This window comes from Pistacia vera, unplaced genomic scaffold (genome assembly GCF_008641045.1).
Source record: "Pistacia vera cultivar Batoury unplaced genomic scaffold, PisVer_v2 Contig1036, whole genome shotgun sequence".
Lineage (NCBI taxonomy): Eukaryota > Viridiplantae > Streptophyta > Magnoliopsida > Sapindales > Anacardiaceae > Pistacia > Pistacia vera.
In genome coordinates this window covers 485307-495751 of record NW_022195068.1, presented here as the reverse complement: position 1 = coordinate 495751, position 10445 = coordinate 485307, and the positions used below count along the sequence as shown (strand labels likewise).

The following is a 10445-nucleotide window of genomic DNA, read 5'->3' as shown; positions in this document are numbered from 1 at the left end:
TGTATTAGAGACATTAACGCAAAGATTATCGGAAACATAAAGTTAATAATAATAATTCTCTTGAAGTTTGATTAAATAACAAGATTCTTTCAGAGGTTTTTGAAATAACAAATTATCATTACTGTTAAGTTTTAAATGTTAAAATAAATATAGAAAAATAGTTAGATAATATACATTAAACCGCAATATTATAATTCTTAACAACTCATTGATTGTTTACTACTCCTAAGATTTAAGCAGTTGATTATGATGGTGAGATGTTGTGCTTGTCATTTATGGGGATTAATCAAAGTATACACAAATTAGTTTGAACACTCTATTTAAAAAAAAAATAATAATAAATAACGATTTACTAAGACTATTTTTATTACTTTATCAAACCTCGTGATGTGAAAGGCATTGACCCTAAATATATATAAAAAAAAAAAAACAAACTCAAAAGCACAAAATGTAGAATTAAAAAATTCTGAATTATATTAAACACTTTGAAATTTGTTCATTTAAGAACTATAAAAAAAAAAAAAAGTCGTTCTAATGATTCACATTATTTTTTAGAATTGTATTAAAAATGTTGTTTTCAATATATAAATTTTATTTTTGTATTTGTTGTTTTTGAAAACCAAAAAATTATTAAAATCTTGTATCAAATAAGTCCTAAATTTAAGTGATTTTTGTTTAAATTAGGGTAAATATTTCTTTAATTAGTGACTTAAAAATGTGTAAAAAAAATTTATGTTAAAAGCGCTTTTAATTAAAATGAAAATAAAATAAATTCAATATTTGATATTAAAGATTCTTACAGAACTAAAAATAAAAAAATCAGAACAACTGTGAAGCGTGAACCAGAAGATGGCAGCTGGACGTCTCAGTCCCCGAAGAATCAGCGGATAGTGGGCCCACTTCTACTCACGTGTCCGACAGTTACATTTCTCATCTCTCAGCTTTCACACACTCTATCTCTTTTCTGACAAATCTCAACCGCCCATTGTCTCACATACGATCTGCCAATACACTTACCCAAACCTCAGATTTCATCACGCCTACCCAAACTACCCTTTCCCGCCTCCTCTCGTACAACTCCTCCATCTGACAACGGACATGTAAAATCTTTCAAAATCAAGGGCGTCAGCGGAATAAGAACTTACACCGAAAACGACCCAACATAAATATTTATGTTTGAAGTCCCGATGCTCTCATTTACAAATCCTGTCCTGCATTGTCATTTCACTTCTGTCTTCCCCATGTCCTTGTTTCCCTTTTAATTTATTATTTCCATTTCCTCTTCCAAATTAAAAAAAAAAATAAAAAAATTCAAAAACCATTTCATTTCAGCAGTCTCAGCTTTCGCACCAAATTTGATCGGAAATTAAAAATTGAAAATCTTCTTCATTCTTCCTTTTTTTTTTTCGAGGTAATTAAAGGAAGGTGAAGGTTCTGTGTAAGGTAAGTTACGGGAACTTCCTGATATAGTTTTAGTTTTTAATTTATTTCTCAGCTGAATCTTCGTTCTTATTATTATCTTTCCATTATTGAGCTTTTTTTTGTTTTTGTTTCATTTATGAACTGTTTTTTAAATAAGGAAGGTTCGTGGTCGTTTGTCAAGTTGCTAAAGACTTAGAAACTGAATCATATATAATCATTTTTCATGTATTTATGTTGTCAAGGGTTTTAGTTAAGGATTCGGCGAGAGTTTCTGAGTCTTATGAAGTTCGTAATTCTGAATCTTATTTTTTTTTTTTTTTTCAGTTTCTTTGTTGTTTCTGGTGTTTAATCTTTGTGATATGAGTTTGGTATTGTTTTTGATGTTTTTTTGGTTTTGATTTCGTTTTGATTTGATTTGCAGGTAGTGGAGAAGAGAAATAGAAGTTGCTACTGAGTTGTCTGTCGTTCGTTGTGGGGTTTTAGTCCTTGCGTTTTCTTGAGATTTACGTTAAATATGGAGTGTTGAAAAGTTTAAAACTTGACTAGAGAGACCTTTTGCAAACCTCCTCCGTTCGTTATTCAAAGGTATGGTAAAATTCTCAAACTCTAAAATTTGTATTTAAATGTGAATTTGTTTGAATCTCTATTGTTTTTTTAAGGTGATTTTGTAAGCAGTAATATTATCTGATTAATAACTTAGAACTCGTTTAGAATGGTACAATGGGGTAATGTTACACCACCTTTTCAGCCATTGGATTGGCTAAAATTAGGCAATCTAATGGCGGGGAAAGAGGGGTAGTGTTATACTGTTATTATGATTTTTTTTGGGTAACATCTTCCTAGCAATTAGATTAATATAATTAGTAAAATATTAGTTATTTTAATAGTATTTGTAAAAGGAAATAATAAGAGTAAAGTAACTTAATGTAATATTCATCTTTTTTGGAAGAACATAAAGGCTGAGGTTTCTGCCCGTTGATATCAATAATGTAATTAAAAATCAAAAAGGCTCGCATCTCTAAAAATTTAATTTCAGAAGTCTTAGACATCCAACGGATATATGTAATTTGTAGTCTCCCAAGATGGGTTTTGAATGAATGCTTTGAAGAAAAGGACAAGTTTATAATGGCCTCGAGTCGTCTGGAAAAAGAAAATCTATCCCACTCTGTGGAGTACTCATTGGAGCCACGTGATTTTGCTATGAATTTAATATGTAGTAAATGATCAAATCATATATTCACTGTACTCTGACCCAGATTCAAAGTTTCTTATTTTGTTCTGGTTAATGCTATAGTATCAGTTTGGTAACATTAAATTGTAATCTTACTCGGGTCATTTATGGTTATTGATTACTGGGTTGTTGTTCTAAAATACTATTATTATGCCATTCTCCTTTTGTAGATTCTACTTGTTAGCTAGGGAAGAGGCTTTTATTCTTTTGGATTTGGATGTTTTTCTTGGATGCTTTATGACACCGGATGGGTTGATAAGAGTTTCTGCCCAGATGCTTTAATAATATTGTGTGTGAATTTTCTGCTTTTACCATCGTGCATTCACTGTTAATAATGGAACAAATGGACCCTTTACTGTCAGCAAAATGACTTTGTGTGAATTCAAATGAACCCATAATTGTACCAGCCCCTCTCTATACTGAAAAAAGTTAGAAATTAATGAGAATGGATGATCCAATGATAAAAGAGACCTATAACTTAAAACTCAGATGCTATGCATAATATATATAAAGAATAAGAAAATCTATATTTATATTATAACCTTATTTGATACATGTGCTTTCTGTTGGTTAGCTAAATGTGACAAATTAGCTTGAATATTATATAATTCCATGTCTCTCCTTGCAGGTAAAATTCCATTTAATTTCTATTAAGAAAAGTTGGCCATAGAATTGAAATATTGAATGGTAGGAATATTTTGACCCAAAAATGATAATAAAACACAAACAAATATGAAAGAAAGAATAGTCCAAGACTTAAAATACATTAGTTTCACGAATTGTTAATTTCCCCAAATACTTTTCTCCCCACTTGATTCTTGTCACATAAATAGAATATCTAACTCCAATTTGTACTTGCCTCGAATTATGCAGAAGCATTAACTAAGCTTTTTCTTGTAATAATCTTTGCAGGCTCCAGCTAGCTTCTGCTTATTGATTTGGATGCTGTTATTCTTCTTCTGTTCATTTTTTTCCCTCTTTGCCGCGTTAAAGCTCGACTCTTTTTAGTCATTGAGAGAAAGCAAGTTGTAGACTCTAAAAAGTTTGAGAGGAACCCAAAACGAAAAGATATTCTAATGGTGCTTTAATGTCCATGGCCTCGGTCTAAGTGTTAAAGCATATTGTTTGCTAGCTTTTATCTTTCATTCCTTCAACACGCTCATCATCATCATCATAACCCCATATCTTTATTGTCTTCTTTTTTAGCTTTTTTAATTTGGGATCACTTAGAATTTTCAATAGCATCATAATCTGTAGTTTCTTTTGCAGATGGAATCAGTGAAACCTTCAGCTATGACTCCAGCCAAGAGTAAATTGGCACGTACGTTTGCTAAAGTTCTTCATATTCGAGCTGTATCTGGGGTTGCTCCGGTTGATGGAGTTCAGAAAGTTAAGCCTCAGGAGAAGGTGATCAAAGATGGTCAGAAGCCTGTTAAGAGTAAAGGTAGTTGGTCTCAGTTATTTGACAAGGATGATAAAGATGATGAATACAAAGTGGCCATGGAAGCTCTTCTTGCAAAGATTTTTGCGACCATTTCTTCTGTTAAAGCTGCGTATAGTCAATTACAATACGCTCAGTCTCCTTATGATGCCGAGTGTATTCAATCTGCTGATTATTCGGTAGTTAAGGAGTTGAAGAATTTGTCTGAATTGAAGCAGTGTTACTTTAAGAAACAGTTCGATTTTTCACCAGAGAAAACTTTGGTTTCTGCTGAAATTCAGGAGTTGAAAAGTCTTTTAAAGACTTATGAAATCATGGGAAAGAAGTTAGAATTTCAGCTGAGGCTCAAGGACTCTGAAATCATATTTCTTAAAGAGAAGTTAGAGGAAAACAATAAACAAAACAAGTTAATAGAGAAGAGATTAAATCAAAGTGGTCAGTTATCTATGCTTGATAATCTTCACTTCTCAGGGTTGAGTCCTAGTCATTTCATTACAGTTCTTCGGCATGCTGTGAAATCTATCCGAGGCTTTGTCCGGTTGATGATTGATGAGATGAAAACTGCCGGTTGGGATATTGACGCAGCAGCCAATTCAATCCAACCAAATGTGGTGTATTATAAAGCTGATCACAAATGTTTTGCATTTGAATCCTTTGTTTGCAGGGAATTGTTCAACGCTTTTCATTACCCCAATTACTCCCCAGCAAACGAGTCTTTGCCAGAGAGAAAGAAAAAAAAGCAACAGCTGTTCTTTGAGAGATTCACAGAACTAAAATCTGTGAAAGCAAAGGATTACCTTTCAAGGAAGCCTAAATCATCGTTTGCGAAATTTTGCCGGGTCAAGTACTTGCAAGTGATTCACCCAAAGATGGAATCATCATTTTTTGGCAATCTTAACCACAGGAACCTTGTGAATTCTGGTGAATTTCCAGACACTGGATTCTTTGCCTCATTTGCAGAAATGGCAAAACGGGTTTGGCTCCTACATTGCTTAGCCTTTTCATTCCAGCCAGAGGCCGCAATCTTTCAAGTAAACAAAGGGACTCGATTCTCAGAAGTCTACATGGAAAGCTTAGATGATGAAGCCTTCCTTCCATCAGACAAAACACAAGAATCTGACACTCGAGTGGCTTTCACAGTTGTTCCAGGCTTCAGGATTGGTAAAACTGTTCTACAGTGCCAGGTTTATCTATCCCAGTTTCAAACTAATCCCAACCACTAATCACCCATTGGACCCACAGCCTAAAACATTGATTGACTGGAAGGCCATACTCATGGGAGAAATCTTGGTTGTGAACAATCTACATGTGTATCCGTCGAATGAGAGGGCACCACGTCAGCACGAATGACATGGAATCGCTCCCTTATTGATTGGATACATTGCATCCGTTCGCATCCAAGATTTTCCCCATAGTTTTGATATTTGTTTACATAAATTAATGATCAGACAAATGGGGTTGCCTGGTTGATAAGTGTGATGTGGGCACTCTTAAGACTTGGTTACCTGGGATTTTGTCCCTTTGTTTATGTGGCCTTTGAGAAAAGAAACCGCGTAGACTGAATGAATCATTTTAGTTTTATCATGTAAGAGAACTTCCTGCCAAATTTTGTTGATATTAGGCCAATGACAGTGGGATGTTAGCTGTTTTACATCATTACTTTATAATTGTATTGATGTTTTTAATGTAGATATTGATTTATTTTACATATATATATTCTAGGTGGGAAGTTCAATTATATTATGTATTATAATTCTTGTAATATTATATGCTTTGGATGCTTTGCTATGTATGTGGCCAGGAAGGGGCCTCTTTAGTCTTTGCCTCTATTTCTTCCTTTTTTTTGGGGATTTCTGGGCAAGATCTATTCGATATATCCCTTTCTATAAAGATCAAATTATGGATTTGTAAATCGATTTCTTTAAAATAGATAGAATCTACAAAATATGATAATGAACAGAGTTTGTTTAGGGTTTAACTGTATCTTCTTATTAAACTTTAATTTCTTTGTTTACTGTTTTGTAATTTTTGGCCCCTACTGCTGTCTTTTGGTGGATTTGGGGAGGAGACATTTGAGAGAGATGGAAGAAATGATAAACATAAACGTGTATTGAAATGCAGGACGTTTTGTTGGTGTGGTGCAGAAATATTATTAAAGCAATTTGGGCCCCAAATATGCACCAACTTTCTTTAATGTGGTCGGTCATGCAGAGGCATGTGATGTGATGCCAATACATTAACATCTTTGGACACTTCTTCCTATTGAAATCAAAGGGTCTTTCAATAGGTTTATAGTTATATTATGAGTGAATAACATTTTCCCACCCTTATTTTGTTGAATTAGCATCTGTGACTTCTGGTTTGGGAAACTAACAAAGTCCCTCCTATATTTTCATCCTTTATAACAATATATTGTTAAACTAATCTTAAACCATACCCGAATCTTATTCTTGTAGGTCTTATATACCACAAAATAAAAAATAAAAAATACAAAGAGAATTAGTAAAAAAAAAAAAAAAAAAAGTCTAGCAACACGTTGTAAGGCTATTGGTCGACGACAACATGGCAGAGCCTAGCCGCCTTTAGATCAGTCACGGATACGCCATGATTGATGACCAAGCCACAATTGCTAATGCAAGATTTTGCTTAGCCATGATCCGACATCCTCCACCGATAATTTATACCTTTCTTTTTTCTTGAAGATCGGAGTGTTTGGGTCAGTTTGCATACACCTCAACTAATCTCCAAGGTCTATTGAACATCTTACAAGTCTAATGTTCCAAGGTAAACCATAAATGTGGTAGATGACTCCAAGATGATTCGAACCTAGAAAGTCAATGAAGGAGAGCAAACCTTCTTGACTGTCAAGCTAACTCCTTGGGGTTAATTTATAGTAATAAGGATAAAATGCGTATTTTCAATTTTTCATGGTTAAAGCGGGTCAGCCTTGAATTTTAATAAATGGAGATTAATGATGGGTGGAATGTTGTTAGTTTCCCAAACCATGGGTGGCAAACGTTCAATAAAGTTAGGGTGGGAAAATGTTATACACCCTTATATTACATCCATAATATAACGAACCCATGACTACACATTTATAAATATGAAATTATAATTCAGAATTTGAAACATATAACATGGCACAGAAAGATATATATATATATATAAAGATCAATAAACCATATGCTTTTCAAAAACTAATTGCTGTGGTCCAATTTATCTTCAAAATGAAGTTAATATAAACCATATATGTAGGAGTTTGATAGCTACATAAATGAGTTTCATTTTCTTCAGCTAACTGGGAGAATTAAATAAATATTAGAAAGCCTTGTATATATTTCTAGAGTGGACATCTGGACAGGGGGTTAGGTTTACATCATTGTTAAAGAAATGGGATTTTTGACATTTTGTTATATTTCACATCAAATCTGTTATCTGATTACATCTTCAAAATATTTGGTTTATGAGATGTGTCAAGTTATGGGCCTTGTTTATTGGGCTTTGGTTCACTACTGGGCCAACCAGTGAATGAAGTTGATTATTGTATATGATATATAGTAGTGATGGATTAATTATGGTAATCAGTGAATGAAAAATAAAAGTTGGCGTATATGTGACAACACATGCGATTATGTTATTTGAGTGTCTCACTACATCAGCGTAGGTAACCTAGAATACGTTATCCACAATCTATTTGATACGACTTCTTCGAGTATTGTTTATCATGGCAACTTTATAGATCGTTTACGAGTATCACCCCAACATGGTGTCTCAAACAGAATGACATGCTCACAATCCGGTCGATCGATTGGAAGAAGAATTTATTAGAGTACAGTTTACAATGGTAGAATTTTTTGTGAAAAATATGTTAGTTGGTTTGATTTGGAAAATGTAAAAGTGTTTTCTAATATTAATTTACCACAAAGGACATTGATATAGCGGAATAGATCAAGTCAAATTTATAATATAAAATAGAAATATTTTTGAAATTTTGACAGTTTAAAAAAGTTAAAAAAAATATATATGAAGAAGCTCAAATTTCCACAACTTATTTAAAATTTTATTAGAAATGCAATCAAATATAAAGATTTCGAAAGTGCTTATAACTTTAAAAATAAGCTGTTTTGATGAATAGATACACTTAACCAAGAGGAATCTGAAATGAAATATATTGAAAAATTATAAATGTATAAGTGCGATATTTGACTGACGTATTGTTTCCTTCAGCTTGCCATGGACAAAAATAGTTCAGTATGCGGGAATTGCTACTAGTGGAAAGTCTGCACCCTGCTGTTATTGGAGCTCTTTATATATATATATATATATATATATTAAGAGAGGCTATAAGGGAATTGGCCATTTATTTTTGAAGTTGCTTTATTATTCAACTCTCAGATTATCACAGCTGATGCAATGGAACTAGAGACATTAAGGAGACTTGGTCCTGGGTTTTGCTCTTTAATTTGTTAAGAATTGCCTGCATTTTTTGTTTCTTCGGTTACGAAACTATTCCTTGACATCTGAAGGGTTTGTTATAAAAACATATAGCTTGACAGGAAATTTAGTTTGAATATTTTCACATTACCATGCTTTCTTCATTGACAAAATTTATAGAACATAATCTTCATAATGCATGCAATTGTCGGTAAGAGACACTGAGTTCCTTTGATAGTATTGCAGTTTTTCTTTCCCCTGAAGCTGATAGCTTGGCTGACTAAGTTCATGAAAGTGGAGTTTATTAAATGAGGCTATAGAAGAGTAATACGCACAAAGCTTATAATCCAAATCACATTAGCCATAACCTTGTCTTTACTGAAAGTCATGAATAAGACATTGACATAACTTTGCATTATTTCTTTATTTTTATCCTGTTTTCTTAGATTCTTCAATTTCTGATTGTCATTTTTCTATTTTTTTTGTTGCATATTTCCATACTTCTGACATTTGTTTGTGGGGTTGCCGGCCTGCAAACTAAAAAGTATTTCAGTCATGATCTTTCTTTGCCTGTGCTTGGCATTTGTGCAAACTTAGAAATTAGAAATGGTAAAGGGATTAAGTAATTGTTAGCGAATAGTGCCAAGATTAATATACTTGACACTTAGAACTACTAGAGTTAGAATAGATGGTGAATTGGTGATGCAATGAATATTGTTATTTTTTTTTTATTTTTTTATTTTTTTTTATTATTATTTTTTTTTTTGTGTCCTAACAAAAAGATATTTAACAGATACTAATTCAATAATATCCAATCCAAATAAAAATAAGGAAATAAGTTCTATTTCAGACAAGAATAGTTGCAATGTTATTTTGATTGCATAATAATCAACTTGTTACAAAAATACGGATAAATATGGGTCATATAGGTCCTGATAAAACTGATGGTATGATTGTTGATGAAGCAACAGGGATGATCTCTTGTGGTGTTTCTTCATGGATAGAATTCAGGAAGCTATATTCTGCCACAGGTTCCAAGTCCATTAAACCATCGAAAACCTTCACCAACATGGATGCAGAAGGCCTTTTATGCAAGTTTCTTTGCAAGCATGAAATGGCAATCCGTACCATTTCTACAGCGTTTCTTTGTTCTTTTGCATGTCCTCACTTTGTTCATCGATTAAATCAGAAAGTTGATCCTCTTCTGCCTTGATCTTCACAGTATCAATTAGATATTCACCGTGCCAGGAGTTAGAACTTTTTCTTCCACAAATGATTTCCAACATTACAACTCCAAAGCTGTAAATATCAATCTTCGCTGTGATATTTCTGCCCCCAATCAACTCAGGAGCCATGTATCCCGGCGTTCCCTTTGGCATAGTTATCACATGGGTGGTGATCCTTGTCAGTCAATCTAGCTAACCCAAAATCAGAAATCTTGACATTCAAATCTGTGTTTTGGAGGATGTTTTGAGGTTTGATGTCAAAGTGAATGATGTTTGGATTGCAATAGTCAAGCAAATACTCTAGTCCCTTTGCTATTTGAACTATGATTTTCTTTCTTGTTTCCCAAGTGAGAGTTTGTGTGTGGTTTCGGTGGAAAATCCATTTATCTAATGAACCATTACACATGTACTCATAGTCCAAAAGTCTATTTGATCTTTGAGCACAATAACTAACAAGTCTTACCAGATTAAAACGGTGAATGTTGCCTATTGTCTCAACTTCTGATAGGAATTCTTTCTTGCCTTGCTTCACATCATATTAGATAGGATGTAGGATTATTTTGCAAGGATGTAAAGAAATGAGGGTTTATTTTGTAATGATTCAAGGTAAATCAAACGCAGCGTTTTAGTGTCTGTCTAACCAAAACGCTGCGTTTGATTACAGTCTTCACCAACTATAAAAGAGTTGGTA

The 10445-nt window shown here is 33.2% G+C and overlaps 1 protein-coding gene across 4 annotated transcripts; it reads left to right on the top strand.

The window, feature by feature from the left end:
* The first annotated feature begins 1236 nt into the window (after positions 1-1236).
* LOC116124556 (protein GRAVITROPIC IN THE LIGHT 1-like) lies at positions 1237-5802 on the top strand. Of its 4 annotated transcripts, XM_031410279.1 has the most exons (4): positions 1237-1438; positions 1844-2007; positions 3566-3732; positions 3923-5802. In XM_031410279.1, exons 3-4 carry the CDS (start codon positions 3730-3732, stop codon positions 5315-5317), a joined length of 1398 nt encoding a protein of 465 aa, XP_031266139.1. In that variant the 5' UTR covers positions 1237-1438; positions 1844-2007; positions 3566-3729; the 3' UTR covers positions 5318-5802. The 4 variants fall into 4 exon arrangements, with proteins under 4 accessions (XP_031266139.1, XP_031266162.1, XP_031266154.1 ...); XM_031410302.1 differs by lacking the exon at positions 3566-3732; XM_031410294.1 differs by having other exon boundaries at positions 3566-5802.
* The last annotated feature ends 4643 nt before the right edge of the window (positions 5803-10445 follow it).